This window comes from Tribolium castaneum, chromosome 3, assembly GCF_031307605.1.
Source record: "Tribolium castaneum strain GA2 chromosome 3, icTriCast1.1, whole genome shotgun sequence".
NCBI lineage: Eukaryota > Metazoa > Arthropoda > Insecta > Coleoptera > Tenebrionidae > Tribolium > Tribolium castaneum.
The window spans coordinates 22,855,556-22,873,060 of NC_087396.1; the positions used below are offsets into that span (position 1 = coordinate 22,855,556).

The 17,505-nt window shown below is 32.1% G+C and overlaps 1 protein-coding gene across 3 annotated transcripts in view; it reads left to right on the top strand.

The window, feature by feature from the left end:
- Neto (Neuropilin and tolloid-like) overlaps positions 1-17,213 on the top strand; it is a 139,559-nt gene extending 122,346 nt beyond the window's left edge. For 2 of the 3 annotated variants that reach the window (XM_064355503.1, XM_064355505.1), the window contains exons 6-10: positions 1,661-2,035; positions 3,569-3,577; positions 3,974-4,111; positions 9,397-9,654; positions 16,518-17,213. In XM_064355503.1, the coding sequence (XP_064211573.1) occupies positions 1,661-2,035; positions 3,569-3,577; positions 3,974-4,111; positions 9,397-9,654; positions 16,518-16,805 (1,068 nt within the window). In that variant the 3' untranslated portion in view covers positions 16,806-17,213. The remainder of the gene's footprint in view (positions 1-1,660; positions 2,036-3,568; positions 3,578-3,973; positions 4,112-9,396; positions 9,655-16,517) is intronic. The other variant, XM_064355504.1, reaches the window with a different exon arrangement.
- Positions 17,214-17,505: the final 292 nt, after the last annotated feature.

The following is a 17,505-nucleotide window of genomic DNA, read 5'->3' on the forward strand; positions in this document are numbered from 1 at the left end:
GAAAGGGTTTGATCGTGAAATGGAAAAATTGTTCTTCATTATTATTGCAGTCAATTTACTATTTTTTCGTAATTTAAAAAAATAGGAGTTAGTACCTTTTTGTGTCTTTTATGTGTTAACATATTTGTGATGGCTTAAAAGAGTGGTTTTATTAAGCTTAACACCATGAGTTATAATTTAAGGCAGAGATTCTGGTCCTTACTGTATTAGAAATTTTTTAAGCGAAAAAGTTAAAACCTAGAACATATTTTCTTGAACTTTAGGCTAGAATTCATGAAATTTTTTATCAGTTTCAAGCAATCGTTTTAAATAAAATTAACTTATCTTTATTTCTCATAATCTCACACGGTTAAATTGTTATAAATATGTTAACAGTGAACATACTGAAGAAGAAAAACAATATTTTAAAGATAATAGTAAAAAAATGAAGGTACTATTTGAAGACAATGTTTTTTTTTAATTTATTGACAAAAAACAAGAAAATGCAAATTTCCAATTTTTTTATCCATATGTTAAACAAGAAGGCCCTATTACAATGTACAGTAAAACCTCTCCTAATGGACACCTCCGAATAACGGACACCTCTTCACAACGGACTGTTTGTAGGAACGTAACAAAACCTATATAAAATTTTCTACCTCTCATAAGTGGACACTTCTCTACAACGGACAATTTAAGATTCCTAACCGGTGTCCGTTGTTGAGAGGTTTTACTGTAGTGAAAAAAATTAAAGCTATTGATTCGTGAAGTCATGTCACCTAGTAACTTTTATTTCGTTTTAATCAATATTTTATACATTCCTCCAATATTTTTTTACATACCCTTCTTTTAAATGCTTATTTTTTATTATTTTCTGTTTATCTTTATATACTTTTGCGTATGTATGCTATTTTTAGTTAATAATAAAGACATTTTTTCATTTTACTATTTAGTTGAAGAAAAATTTATCTTTATGTTTTTATTGTTTTCAACAATTTTAATAATTTTATGTTTCTCCATACTTCTGTATCTAATTTTTCCTTTAATAATAGCAGACTTTTTTACAAACTGGTCCTGTTCTGTAAAATGTGTACTAAATTGTTAAATGTTGTTGCAATTACGTAAATGCAAAGGTTTAGTACCGTAAATAAGGGTTTATTTATTTATTTAATTATAGATAAAAGCTGAATGAATTGGCACACAAACATCAATTAATAGATTAAAAAACTAAGCTTTTGTTGCAGTTGTTTTCACTTTCTTTTGATTGGGGGCTTTTAATAGTTTTTGATGTTCATCAAACATACAGGCTGTTATTGTTTGAGTTATTGTGGACTTAATCTCTCAATCAATATGTAATTAATCGTCGTGCATTGTGCCCCACGTATTTGGAACAATGAGAAGGCATATAATCATAATCCCCGCATTGAGTAAATCGTTTTAAATTGTTCGGAATAATAGTTTTCGTGTTTTTTCCTTGAAATATTTGCAGATCGCTCTGTTTTCTTTACGCGTTTTGGCAAAATTAAAAATATAATTGTTCGTAAGAAGTTTGTCAAAGCGAAGTTGCGTTTATATTAAAAATTCCATTTCGCGAATCACTTATATTAAATTTTTCAGCTCGGGGGCCTAAACAAACCCAAAATTACATTTTTAATAAACAACATCGAATTATCTCTCGCAGATTCAGCTCCAGTTCAAGGAGTTCGACTTGGACAAGCCGAACGAATGCGACAAGAACTTCGTGCAGGTGTTTTCAACCAACACCGATCTGCCCAGTGAGGAGAAAAAGTTCTGCGGTTCCATCGCTGACACGGTTTTTTCCAAGAAGAACGTCATGTTTGTGCGCTTCTTTGCCGTGTTCAACTCGACTGAAGAGTCGCATTTTGAGGCGAATTTCACGGCTTATAGGGACATCGACAAACAGAGCGGCGATAAGAAGCAGGACAAGTGCACTAGCGAGGAGTTCAGCTGTGAGGATGCTACTTGTATCTCGAAGGAGCTGCGCTGTAACGGCAGATACAACTGCAGGTTTCGCTGGGATGAGGACAACTGTCCAGTGAGTGTTTTTCGAAAGGCGCTGGCTAGCCGTGAAACCAAATATTTACGTGGAGCTTTAGCAAGACACAAAGAATAAAAATGGGGTTTCTGGCTATAATAGAAAGGGGAACGCTTTGTGTTCGGGCTCTTAGTGCATAATGTACGATCCATCAGTCATTAGTAGAGATCGGATTTTTAGGAGGTTTGTTTAGGTAACAAAAAAATTGAAATTATTTAGAATAAAATTTTTATTAATTCCTACAGCATAATAAAAACATAAATGTATTACCAATATCTATTCATTCAATTAACATTTCCATTTTCCGTAGATTTTTATATCCAGAAATGTTATATACAATTTGTCTGTGAATCTTCAAAAAAAAAACACTAATAAATTGAAACATGACATTTTGAATAAAAGCTAAAAAAATCAAAAACTAGTATACAAAATGATTACAAAAACAGTAATTTTAAAATTCTGTAGGTCTAAGTGACCAAAAGAATGATAATTAAAAAAACGAAAGAACTGCAGAATATGGACATTAGAAAACTAAAATTATAAGACAGTAAAACAACAAAAAACTGAAAAATTATAAAAATAAATATGAGATATGAAAAATTAAGAAACTTAAAAGCTACAATACTGAGAAACTATGAGAGTGAAAGCCTGAGAAAAAAATAAGAAGCTTGTGAAAAGTTGGATAAGTTAAATAGACACCTAATTTTTTGTTCAGTTTTTAACGCTTTATGATTGGTCTATTTTTTATTTGGGAATGCACTATCGTTCTAATATCCAATGACAAACGTCTTGCATTATTTTGTGCACCGAATAAACAAGTAGGAGGTAATTTTTATATTTTTATTGGTCAGTCACTCATTCCTGTGACAAATGAGACACCAGTGAACCGGTTTAAGGGCCGGTGTTTTTTAAGAACAGGATTTTGCTTAGTTTTTGAATTTTTTTTGACAAAAATACACTTTTGTTTTAATTCTTACACAAATTCTAAGAATACTGTGTTGGTTTGGAAGAAATAATAATTACAATTATTATAATAATTAAAATAAATAAATTAATAAAATCAAAAACTGAGAAACTAAAAAAACTATAGAACTAGAAAAAAGAAACACTAATAAATTGAAACATTAGGTTCTGAAAAAAAACTAATACGCCAAAAGATTGGAAACATAAAAATTAAAAAACTGAAATAGAAAAAAAACTAAAAATGAGTTTGACTCTGTAAATCTAAGTGGCTGAAAGAGTTATATTAAAAAAACTATGAAACTGCAAATTAAGAACGTTAAAAATAAGATAGTAAAACCACGAAATACTGAAAAATTGATAACTATAAAAATAAAAATAAAATAACTACGAAATTGAAAATTTTGATGTAATGATTTTAAACTAAATACAAAGCAAAAATCTTATTTTAAATTAGGAAGCTCATAAAAATTCCGGTCTCTAGTCATTAGTTTCATGGCTAAAGAGTCGCCTTTGATGTGTTCTTCTGAAATTTGTTTTGCGCTGTCTGAAATGTTGTTATGTCTGTTTTAGGGAGGAGCAGTTAGTGTCTAGGCTAAGTCCGTTTGTTGTTTTTGTTTTGTTTGATTCTTATTGACCCCGAAAAAGCTTGTTGTAGACGTGTCTTTAAAATTGTGTAGGCGAGCCATTAACGTGCGAATTCCATTAAAACTATAATGGAAGCACTTCCCCCAACTCTCGGAGGGAATTTTCGTAGTAGTAGTAGTGTAGTTTCACTGTCCCCGTGTGTTATTTTCAAATTAAATCCTTTGTTAGTTCAAGGGGTTAAGCGCGATTTTCACCACGTTTCGAATCAATAAAACTTGCTCGTGATAGTGCAACAAAAGTGTTCGTAAAAATTTTACGAGTGGAAATCCGCGTTTATCCCCAAAATAAATGTTAAGGGATTTGATGGGACTAATATGGTTGTCGTTTCAGGGCGCTCAGACGCTGACGCTGAACGACGACCACATCATCGTCATCATGGTTATTTTTTCGCTAATTTTGGCAGGCATGTGCTTCACTTTTGTTTTCAACTGTGTCAAGAAACTCATAAGGGACCACCAAACTATTCAGGTACAAATATTCAAGACAATGAACAAAAAATTATCGTACAAAAACTTTTGCTCAAAATGTTTTTAAACTCATTTTTGAGTATTTTATTAATTTGATTTGTTTCACTCGATTTATATCGTTCTTAAACGAAATTTCTTAAAAAATAAGCGAAAAAAATTATTTTTTGCAAATGTTTCAATCCGGTTTAAATCTAGAAAATAAATGAGCTCTGAAAATTTAGTTAAAAACAAATCGAAATTTGACCGAAAATTGTGTTAATTCTGTTTTTGTAATTTTTAGACACTCTTTTGTTCAAGAATAATTTTTCTTATTTCAACCAAATTCATTCATTTTATAAAACACTTTACAACAATAATTTTGGTCAAACTTAATATTATTTCTTCCTTTCTTGCTAAAAATATATTGTTTTTTTTCGAGATTTCGCTCTAAGAGACCGAAAAATCATCAATCAGAATTTAAAATTATCTTATTTTTGCTATTTTTGAAAACACTTTTAGCCAGGAACGTAATTATTTCGCAAAATTCTGTAAAAAATAAACCGAAAATTCACCCAGTTATACTAAAATGGGGGTTATTTTAACCTTCTTCGAATTTTCTTGAGATAAAAATTTGTCTTTTTTGGAAAAATTTACCCAAAATTGGTGAACCATCAGTCATTAGTGAATTAGATCGAAATTGATCTTATCTTTAGTTTATTTTATCTTAGCTTATTTTACAAGATCTTGTCAAAACTCTGCTAATAATCTCGACTCAGCTCGTTTTTAAACCAAATTTCGTCAAAATAAACGAAAAAGAACACATTTATCAGAAAATAATATTCTGTTTCTGAATTAAAATTTTAAAACGTTGGAAAGCACACCGAAAAATCACCAAATTATGTAAAATCACACAATATTTGTCTTTTTCAGAAATTTTGTATGTTTTTCAGCTTGAAAGTGAAATGTTTCTCAAAAATCTATGTAACCAAAGCGAAGAATTAACACAATTTTTTTGGGTGGTTAACAAACTTAGGTTTTCTCCATAAAAAATTTCGCTAAAATTGTCTGAAAACGCCCAAATTTGATCGCAGTTCATCTTATTTCAGTCAATTTACTTCGTTTTTTCACCTGAAACCCATCTATTTTGTAAGATTTTTGCCAAAACGCTTCTCAGAATTACAAAAATAAGAAACTACCTTTACTTTGTTTTACTCGATTTCGTTTGTTTTTGAGCGAAATTGCGTCAAGAATGTGCAAAAAATTACAAAATCTGGTCTGAAATAAAGTTATTTCTGCTTTTGTCAAGCTCTTAAACATGCTTTGGAAGTTTTTTAGGTAAATAAAACGTGCCGAAAAATCAAACAATTGGGCCAAAACCCAAAAATAACTTTCTTCAATTTTTGCGATTTATTGCCACATTTTTAATGCAGGTACGTAATTATTTCGTAAAATTGTCAAGAATATGCAAAAAAGTCGTCAAAGAATTTCATTAATCTTCTGACCTGCTATTTTTGCATGTTTTTTATTTAAGGTAAAAATTTAACTGCAACACTTTGAAAACTTGAAAATATTCGTTGAATATTGTGGATCTAATTCTTTTGCATTTTTGTGGGATTCCACGATCTGTTTTATTGCTTTCCCACAGACCGCAATTTATGGATGCGTGAAAATCGCTTAAATAAAATGAATTGTTCCCGATTCCTTTGTTTGACCGATGTTTCATTTAATACATTTTTCTAATCATATTGTGTTGTCCGTTTAATTTGCGGTTAAGTGAAATGTGAAACAATAAACGCGGACGAAAGTACTTTAATTAGAGCCACGTTGCGCGATAAGCGTCCTTGTGGCAGTCTTTCAGTTTTTATCTCTTCGCCAGACAACGCCGTTCTGGACGTAAAATTTGGTTAAAGATGTAATAATGGAAATAGTGCATAATTTATAAGACAAAGGCCGCCTCCGTGCCTTGTTACTTACTGTCGCCATATGCGGCGAAGAAACCGCTAGTTTTTGGCGAATTTTAATTAATCCAAAGTTGCGTTTTATTCCTGCTTAACCGTCCGCAAACGAAACCAAAAAGCAAAAAGTCGCCGCGACGTGCAATTTATCAGCCCTTTTGTCAGACGTTCATCCAGCAAACAAAAAGGTTTTATTAGGTGATTACCCAAAACGGTGATATGCAAGTTAATGTAAATTGATTGCGGCTCATCTTTTATTCGGCGCTGAATAATGGGAACGGCTGCTGCGAGTCACTTTATTTCTTGTTTAATTTTGATAAATACTACGGCCTTCCAATCTAATTAAATTCTATTAAACGGCGAGATGATTCAGACGATTCATAAGTTGAATTTTTCATCCCAGGCAGCGCGATAAAACGTCCCCGAATTGAAACAATCGACCCTATTTTTCATTAATTTCGAGACAGAAATGAAAGGATTGCGAAGATTTAGAAGCAGGAGCGCAAAAATGAAAAGTTGGATTCAACGCTCAACTTGGGCTAAATCGGATTAACAACCCGCTCACATCTTGCGCATTCAGACCGTTTTGCACCTTTTATCTATGACCGTCTGCCGCTACAAACATTTACTTGATCGGGCACAAAATTCTGAATTAGTAAAAAGTATTTGTTTACTCGAAATTATGTCCATAAATTTTATGTTTTATCCATAGAACAATTATGTTAGTGCATCATATAAATTACTTATAAATTTAAATTTTGTGAAATATTTGTCCGCATTGTTTAAATTAATTATTGTTAACAGGCCCAATAAAAAATTAATGATATACGAGAATGCAATTCTAATGAAAACATGAATATTATTAAAACGCTAATAAATATTGTTATACAAACAATTTATAAAAATTGCTGCAGATATAGTAAAATTTTTCGTGTTTATTATTCATTTCCACGACATGAATAAATCAGAGATTTTTTTAAATATGCTGAGCGTATATTAACAGTTATTTATTAAGTTATTGTACAGACGATAAAAAGGTTGAAAAAAATTGAACCAAATTTTTTCAATTTTTCAAAGCGAAACTGAATGATTCTTGGTGAAAAATAAACAAATTTGAACAAAATCTATTCAGGACATCTATTCAGGAATTTTTATTAAATATTCATATTTTTGTTATGGGTTTTAAAAAAAAATTAAATATCCCCACGAAATTTTTCTTCTTTCTTTTTGATGTACTTTTGATCTTTCTGGTAAGTATAAAAAATAAAAAATATTCACGCACATTTAAAAAAGTTAATAAATAAGTAAAAAAAATAAAAAACTCATTGATAATAACACATAACAATGCTTTAGTTCATTGTTTCTGTGTATTATATAAAGGACGCTTATTTTTTGGCATTTTTGGAAAATGCCAATAAAAAATAGTTTTTTGCATTACTTTAAACTCACTTTATAGAGACTTAACCAAAAGTAACGCACAAAATTCAAATTTTTGTTGTAAGTAATTTTTCAAAAAACCTAGGATAGGTCTATTTTATTTTTCGAATGCCACATTTTGACGTCATAATAGCATTTAGAATGTCATTCGTTTTTGAATTATGACGTTGCTCCTAATTTTTTTAAATGACAATTATCTAACATTTTTGTTTACCCTTTTAGTTAGTGCACACCTTTATCTTTCAGATAATGAGGATAAAATAAATAAAAAAATTAAATTAAATATTAGAAAATATATAAAAATAATAATAATATTGACAATTAAACATAATGGGCCTTACTTCTTGTTCTAGATTTAATTTATAAACGACACCTTTTGTAAAATAAAGTAAGAACGAAAAGATATAACTCGTTTCTATATATAACTATAACTTTTATAACTTTTTAAATTTATTTTATAATTTTCTTTCTTTTGTTTTATTTTTATGAATTGTTTTATATTTACCCGAAAGATAAAAATGTGCACTAATAAAAAATGTCAGTTATCATTAAAAAAAATATAAAAAATATTTGAAAATATTGATTAATCGAAATTCTATTATTTCCAGTGGTATTCTAAAACAACAATTCTGAAATAATGTTTTGACAAACAATTCTTAATAAAATTATTTTCAGCACTAAAATTACGTATATATGTTTCTTAAATTTTGAATGTTTATGTATTAATTATTTAATATTAAAAATAATTATTTTAATTATTTTTAATTATTTTTTAAAGTTATTGACATTTTGACAGCGACAGTTCATTAATCAATGAATTTGCATTACAAGAGAAAATGTATGAATTTTAAAAAAATTCAGTCACATAGAGAAAATTGGATAACATTTTGAAATATAGCAAAAAATACTTACCTTGTATTTTCAAACTCCTAAAAATAAAATGAGCCAACGTTGCGACTTCTGGTCTTAATTCAACAGACAATAAAAATTCAAAATACATTTTGCATAAATTAAACGCCTGGTCTTTACATTGGAACATTGGAAGAAAATGCAATTGGCGATTTAAGAATATAATAATTTAAAACAGTCGCAGTGTTGCAGGAGTGGCTGAAAGTTTGGTCATAAAAGGCGTTTATGCCACCTTTTCTTCCCTCTCATCAGTCACTTCATTATAAAGTTCACCAAGCCATCGTTTATTACCCAATATTAGTTCACGTTTTCTAATTTAGTTCTCTAGAAATGCCAGTTTTTGAAATTACCTGCCTCGTTAAAATTACACCTCGTTGCAGTTTCAGTGAATTTAATAACTTTCCACTTGCATGTCTCTTATGACGCTTATTATGCCAGTGGAAATTTTTATCTTGCGCAACAATGCAACATTTCGGCGTAAATCGTCTCTGAATTTAAATTTATCGCACAGTGGAAAATTTGTCTTTTCAGCCAGACTGAAATAATGCAGCAAATACGCCTCTATGAGATTCTCAGATCACCATTTGTTACACGGCATCGATTGAACGGTGTGCTTCCAGAAAACTATCGGTTCTGAGAGGATGGCCTGTCAGTGTATGAAATATTGCTAACAGCTCCCGGCTCTTATTGATACTTTGACAGCTGATATCCACCTCAAACGACGTCTGAGATTTTGTCTTAGCCAGTTGCAGGTACAGAGCCTCAGAACAGAAAATACCAAGATAAATATAAGCGTTCCAGTGGAGATAAATAGCTCATAAAACGATCATTTATTCAGGACGTGCCTGTACATAAATTGCCCGGAATATGAAAATGGAATACATAACTTTGGGCCCGACCATAATTAGGTGTCTGAAGTCGGCACAATGCCTTAGTGTTCTTTTTTTGCTGCGCATCTTGATTAGAGCGATTTAATCAAGCGTCGGGCGTTGTTTTGCATTCGCAGGAGTACATCCGCCAAAGCAGGGAGCAGCAGCTCAACGAGTTGGACAAACAAGAGCCGACGGAGAAGAAGCTGTCCAAATCGGTTTCCAGGTCGCGTTCCAACAGCTCGCCCTCGATGAATTCGGGGCACTTTGACGTAGCCAACGCCGCCACCACCCCCTGCTACGTTCCCGGGGGCGAACTGTTGCCCATACTCATCCGCAACGAGCGCAGCATGAGTCCGCCCAACGGGGATGCTTACCACACCAACATATACACGGCAAGTTCAAAAAATAAAATATAAAGTCGTGCTAAAGTTAAGTACGTAAAAGTCATAAAAAATACTAGCATCCTTCAATGATAAATGAATTAGGGAATCGATTGGTATCGAGAAATTTGCCAAATTCTCAATATTTTTTTAGTTATGAATTTTTTAAAATTCTACCTATTTTTGCTTTTATCTGCAATTTGCTCAAAAACTATTAGTCGGAGAACAATAATCTTTTTTGAAAAAAATAAATTATTCAAAAAGCTTTCCAACGATAATACACTTCATGGGGTTATCTCTAATAGTTCCGGAGCTATTGCTTGACAAATGTACCCAGAACCGACCAAAACTGCGACAAAAATTGCAAAAATCAAAACTCTAATAATCGAAGCAATTAGTTTTTTTTTACATTTAACAACTCTAGGGGGTTGTTACGGCATATATAAGTCCAAAAAACTATGATAGAACGAGTTTTAAAAAAAATATTTTTTCACTTTCTCAAAGGTAAGTGTTATTAATCAGGAAATTTAAGCAAAAAAAAAAATTAAAATTTTAAATTCCGCGAAAAATTGGTATAATACAGAAAATGAGCCGCTGAATTCAATGGAATAAACCGCATTGCTCTACGACTTTTAGATTTTAAGTTATGAATTTTTTTGTTGAATAAAATTTTCACTATGACAAATGGCTACCCTAAATTTAGGCAAAAAAATTTAAATTTTTAATTCTTGTAAAAAATCGATATGTTATGTAAAATGAGCCGTAGAATTGAATCGAACAAACCGCAATGCTCTACGACTTTTAGTTTATTTTTTATGAATTTTTTTAGTGAAAAACTTTGATCGCCTCTGTACCCGGAACCGTTGCCCGGAGCAGCTCCGGGTTTAATCGAAAAAATAGATAAAATTAAGCGCTATCAGATGTTTTTTTGTTTGTTGCTCTAAGTCTTACAGTTTCCGAGAAAAACGCAAAAAAAGGTTGTCATTTTCACTTTTTTTCAATTTTTAACCGCCAATTACGGCGAAACTATTAGAGTTATCGAGAAACGGAAAAATCGAGGACAACCGGAATAAAAAACTCTACAAAATGGCATAATACTCAAGGCGATATCTCGCAAAAAAATTTTCAATTTTCAATCGCCGATTACGGCCAAACTAAAAGAGCTAGGAGAAAACGGTTTTTTCCATCGTAAAGAGCACATCAAAATCTATAAGATAGGATCGGCTTTATTCGATTTTAAGACACTTTAAAAATTGGCCGATTTTAAGGGAGGGGTGTTAAATTTTTTTTAACTTTTTTTATTTTCTCATTTACGGCTAAACTATTCCAAAAAGTAGTACTGTTTTGATCCTCACCTATGCAAAATGATCCGGGGAATCGATTGGCATCGAGAAAATTACCAAATTCCCAATAGTTTTTTAGTTATGAATTTTTTAAAAATTTACCTATTTTTGCTTTTATCTGCAATTTGCTCGAAAACTATTAGTCGGAGAACAATAATCTTTTTTGAAAAAAATAGATTATTTAAAGAGCTTTCCAACGATAAAACACTTTATGGAGTTATCTCTAATAGTTCCGGAGCTATTGCTCGACAAATGTGCCGGGTACCCGGAATCGACCAAAACTGCGACAAAAATTGCAAAAATCAAAACTCTAAAAATCGAAGCAATTCATTTTTTTTCTACATTTAACAACTCTAGGGGATTGTTAAGACATATATAAGTCCAAAAAACTATAATAGAAAAAGTTTTAAAAAAATTTTATTTTTTCACTTTCTTAAAGGTTAGTGTATTATTATTACTCAGGAAATTTTAGCAAAAAAAAATCAAAATTTTAAATACCGTGAAAAATTGGTATAACACAGAAAATGAGCCGCTGAATTCAATAGAACAAACCGCATTGCTCTACGACTTTTAGATTTTGAGTTATGAATTTTTTTGTTGAATAAAATTTTTCACTATGACAAATGGCCACCCTAAATTTAGGCAAAAAAATTTAAATTTTTAATTCTTGTAAAAAATCGATATGTTATGTAAAATGAGCCGTAGAATTCAATCGAACAAACCGCAATGCTCTACGACTTTTAGTTTTTTTTTTATGAATTTTTTTAGTAAAAAATTTTGATCGCCTCTGTACCCGGAACCGTTGCCCGGAGCGGCTCCGGGTTTAATCGAAAAAATAGAGAAAATTAAGCGCTATCAGATGGTTTTTTGTTTGTTGCTCTAAGTCTTACAGTTTCCGAGAAAAACGCAAAAAAAGGTTGTCATTTTCACTTTTTTTCAATTTTTAACCGCCAATTACGGCGAAACTATTAGAGTTATCGAGAAACGGAAAAATCGGGGACAACCGGAATAAAAAACTCTACAAAATGGCATAAGACTCAAGGCGATATCTCGCAAAAAAATTTTCAATTTTCAATCGCCGATTACGGCCAAACTAATAGAGCTAGGAGAAAACGGTTTTTTCCATCGTAAAGAGCACATCAAAATCTATAAGATAGGATCGGTTTTATTCGATTTTAAGACACTTTAAAAATTGGCCGATTTTAAGGGGGGGGTGTTAAATTTTTTTTAACTTTTTTTATTTTCTCATTTACGGCTAAACTATTTCAAAAAGTAGTACTGTTTTGATCCGTACCTATGCAAAATGATCCGGGGAATCGATTGGCATCGAGAAAATTACCAAATTCCCAATAGTTTTTTAGTTATGAATTTTTTTAAAATTTACCTATTTTTGCTTTTATCTGCAATTTCTCGAAAACTATTAGTCGGAGAACAATAATCTTTTTTGAAAAAAATAGATTATTTAAAGAGCTTTCCAACGATAATACACTTCATGGGGTTATCTCTAATAGTTCCGGAGCTATTGCTCGACAAATGTGCCGGGTACCCGGAATCGACCAAAACTGCGACAAAAATTGTAAAAATCAAAACTCTAAAAATCGAAGCAATTAATTTTTTTTCTACATTTAACAACTCTAGGGGATTGTTAAGGCATATATAAGTCCAAAAAACTATAATAGAAAAAGTTTTAAAAAAAAAATATTTTTTCACTTTCTTAAAGGTTAGTGTATAATTATTACTCAGGAAATTTTAGCAAAAAAAAATCAAAATTTTAAATACCGTGAAAAATTGGTATAACACAGAAAATGAGCCGCTGAATTCAATAGAACAAACCGCATTGCTCTACGACTTTTAGATTTTGAGTTATGAATTTTTTTGTTGAATAAAATTTTTCACTAGACAAATGGCTACCCTAAATTTAGGCAAAAAAATTTAAATTTTTAGTTCTTGTAAAAAATCGATATGTTATGTAAAATGAGCCGTAGAATTCAATCGAACAAACCGCAATGCTCTACGACTTTTAGTTTTTTTTTTATGAATTTTTTTAGTGAAAAATTTTGATCGCCTCTGTACCCGGAACCGTTGCCCGGAGCGGCTCCGGGTTTAATCGAAAAAATAGAGAAAATTAAGCGCTATCAGATGGTTTTTTGTTTGTTGCTCTAAGTCTTACAGTTTCCGAGAAAAACGCAAAAAAAGGTTGTCATTTTCACTTTTTTTCAATTTTTAACCGCCAATTACGGCGAAACTATTAGAGTTATCGAGAAACGGAAAAATCGGGGACAACCGGAATAAAAAACTCTACAAAATGGCATAAGACTCAAGGCGATATCTCGCAAAAAAATTTTCAATTTTCAATCGCCGATTACGGCCAAACTAAAAGAGCTAGGAGAAAACGGTTTATTCCATCGCAAAGAGCACATCAAAATCTATAAGATAGGATCGGTTTTATTCGTTTTTAAGACACTTTAAAAATTGGCCGATTTTAAGGGGGGGGTGTTAAATTTTTTTTAACTTTTTTTATTTTCTCATTTACGGCTAAACTATTTCAAAAAGTAGTACTGTTTTGATCCTTACCTATGCAAAATGATCCGGGGAATCGATTGGCATCGAGAAAATTACCAAATTCCCAATAGTTTTTTAGTTATGAATTTTTTTAAAATTTACCTATTTTTGCTTTTATCTGCAATTTGCTCGAAAACTATTAGTCGAAGAACAATAATCTTTTTTGAAAAAAATAGATTATTTAATGAGCTTTCCAACGATAATCAACTTCATGGGGTTATCTCTAATAGTTCCGGAGCTATTGCTCGACAAATGTGCCGGGTACCCGGAATCGACCAAAACTGCGACAAAAATTGCAAAAATCAAAACTCTAAAAATCGAAGCAATTAATTTTTTTTTCTACATTTAACAACTCTAGGGGATTGTTAAGGCATATATAAGTCCAAAAAACTATAATAGAAAAAGTTTTAAAAAAAAATTATTTTTTCACTTTCTTAAAGGTAAGTGTATTACTCAGGAAATTTTAGCAAAAAAAAATCAAAATTTTAAATACCGTGAAAAATTGGTATAACACAGAAAATGAGCCGCTGAATTCAATAGAACAAACCGCATTGCTCTACGACTTTTAGATTTTGAGTTATGAATTTTTTTGTTGAATAAAATTTTTCACTATGACAAATGGCCACCCTAAATTTAGGCAAAAAAATTTAAATTTTTAATTCTTGTAAAAAATCGATATGTTATGTAAAATGAGCCGTAGAATTCAATCGAACAAACCGCAATGCTCTACGACTTTTAGTTTTTTTTTATGAATTTTTTTAGTGAAAAATTTTGATCGCCTCTGTACCCGGAACCATTGCCCGGAGCGGCTCCGGGTTTAATCGAAAAAATAGAGAAAATTAAGCGCTATCAGATGGTTTTTTGTTTGTTGCTCTAAGTCTTACAGTTTCCGAGAAAAACGCAAAAAAAGTTGTCATTTTCACTTTTTTTCAATTTTTAACCGCCAATTACGGCGAAACTATTAGAGTTATCGGGAAACGGAAAAATCGGGGACAACCGGAATAAAAAACTCTACAAAATGGCATAAAACTCAAGGCGATATCTCGCAAAAAAAATTTCAATTTTCAATCGCCGATTACGGCCAAACTAAAAGAGCTAGGAGAAAACGGTTTTTTCCATCGTAAAGAGCACATCAAAATCTATAAGATAGGATCGGTTTTATTCGTTTTTAAGACACTTTAAAAATTGGCCGATTTTAAGGGGGGGGTGTTAAATTTTTTTTAACTTTTTTTATTTTCTCATTTACGGCTAAACTATTTCAAAAAGTAGTACTGTTTTGATCCTTACCTATGCAAAATGATCCGGGGAATCGATTGGCGTCGAGAAAATTACCAAATTCCCAATAGTTTTTTAGTTATGAATTTTTTTAAAATTTACCTATTTTTGCTTTTATCTGCAATTTGCTCGAAAACTATTAGTCGGAGAACAATAATCTTTTTTGAAAAAAATAGATTATTTAATGAGCTTTCCAACGATAATACACTTCATGGGGTTATCTCTAATAGTTCCGGAGCTATTGCTCGACAAATGTGCCGGGTACCCGGAATCGACCAAAACTGCGACAAAAATTGCAAAAATCAAAACTCTAAAAATCGAAGCAATTAATTTTTTTTCTACATTTAACAACTCTAGGGGATTGTTAAGGCATATATAAGTCCAGAAAACTATAATAGAAAAAGTTTTAAAAAAATTTTATTTTTTCACTTTCTTAAAGGTAAGTGTATTACTCAGGAAATTTTAGCAAAAAAAAATCAAAATTTTAAATACCGTGAAAAATTGGTATAACACAGAAAATGAGCCGCTGAATTCAATGGAACAAACCGCATTGCTCTACGACTTTTAGATTTTGAGTTATGAATTTTTTTGTTGAATAAAATTTTTCACTAGACAAATGGCTACCCTAAATTTAGGCAAAAAAATTTAAATTTTTAATTCTTGTAAAAAATCGATATGTTATGTAAAATGAGCCGTAGAATTGAATCGAACAAACCGCAATGCTCTACGACTTTTAGTTTATTTTTTATGAATTTTTTTAGTGAAAATCTTTGATCGCCTCTGTACCCGGAACCGTTGCCCGGAGCGGCTCCGGGTTTAATCAAAAAAATAGAGAAAATTAAGCGCTATCAGATCGTTTTTTGTTCGTTGCTCTAAATCTTGCAGTTTCCGAGAAAAACGCAAAAAAAGGTTGTCATTTTCACTTTTTTTCAATTTTCAACCGCCAATTACGGCGAAACTATTAGAGTTATCGAGAAACGGAAAAATCGAGGACAACCGGAATAAAAAACTCTACAAAATGGCATAGGATTCAAGGCGATATCTCGCAAAAAAATTTTCAATTTTCAATCGCCGATTACGGCCAAACTAAAAGAGCTAGGAGAAAACGGTTTTTTCCATTGTAAAGAGCACATCAAAATCTATAAGATAGCATCGGTTTTATTTGATTTTAAGACACTTTAAAAATTGGCCAATTTTTAGGGGGGGGTGTTAACTTTTTTTTAACTTTTTTATTTTCTCATTTACGGCAAAACTATTCCAAAAAGTAGAACTGTTTTGATCCTTCCCTTTGCAAAATGATCCAGGGAATCGATTGGCATCGAGAAAATTACCAAATTCCCAATAGTTTTTTAGTTATGAATTTTTTTAAATTTTACCTATTTTTGCATTTATCTGCAATTTGCTCGAAAACTATTAGTCAATGAACAATAATCTTTTTTGAAAAAAATAGATTATTTAAAGAGCTTTCCAACGATAATACACTTCATGGGGTTATCTCTAATAGTTCCGGAGCTATTGCTCGACAAATGTGCCGGGTACCCGGAATCGACCAAAACTGCGACAAAAATTGCAAAAATCAAAACTCTACAAATCGAAGCAATTAATTTTTTTTCTACATTTAACAACTCTAGGGGGTTGTAAAGGCATATAAAGTGCATAAAACCTAAAGTGTTAAGATTTTTTCGTGTCCCCCAGGTGGACAACGAGCCGCTGCCGGAGATGTGCGACAGCGCGTGCCAGACCCGCGAGAGCCTCTTCACAACGCAGGGCTACAGCTCCGGCAACAGCACGCCCAACCACAGCGTCCACACCAACTCGCCCCCAGCCCCCTTCAGCACCTTCGGCTACAAGAAGGACGCCAAGTTCAAGGCCGAGGCCAAGATCGAGGTGGCGGCGAAGAAGTCGAGCAAGTTCGAGGACAAACGCCGCCCCTACAGCGTGCAAACGACCAAGTCTGCCCCCGACGTCATCGTCACGCACTGACAGTTGTCCACCGCCGAGTGGGAGCCGTACAAGCGGCGCCACCCCCGGCATTTCCTGAGGACGACCGAAAAACGCCTCCACAGAGACCGAAACGTCGACACGCAGACTTACGACGCCGAGTTCGGGACGTGATATCCGTGGGTGCGGGGTTTCCCCGAGTGCGACTTTTCTCGACGACTCTTGTGATTTCGTTCACGTGGACCAGCTACGTTTTTCACTTTCAACGCAAAATGTGTCTGTGTCTTCCACTTCCGTTCCTTTCCTCCAACTTTAAATTCGTTTACAGGTTTTGGAAAACACTTGATTTTGTCCAAATCTCGACACCGTTTACTTGCCTTTCCTGTTAATGTTTATAACTGAGTTTTGAGAAATTTTATTGATAGACTAAATAAATTGATATGTCTTTAAGTCCGTCTCGTCATTACCTCCCCAACAAAAAATTACTTTCTTTCATCCTTTTATAACAATTGTTATAAATCATTAAAAATTTAACCAGTTACATATTAATAGCATTTTTTTTTTAGTTTTTTCTTTTTCGTATTTTTTTTTTCATATTGAGAGTCAAAAAAATAATTTTGGCAAATTAAGAAACGTGGTAGCAAAAAAACTGAAAGCAGCTCTAATAATGTTATTTTAAGCAGGACTTTGCTGCAGACCAGTAAAATTAGTAACTGCCACATTGTAGAAATTGTGGATATAT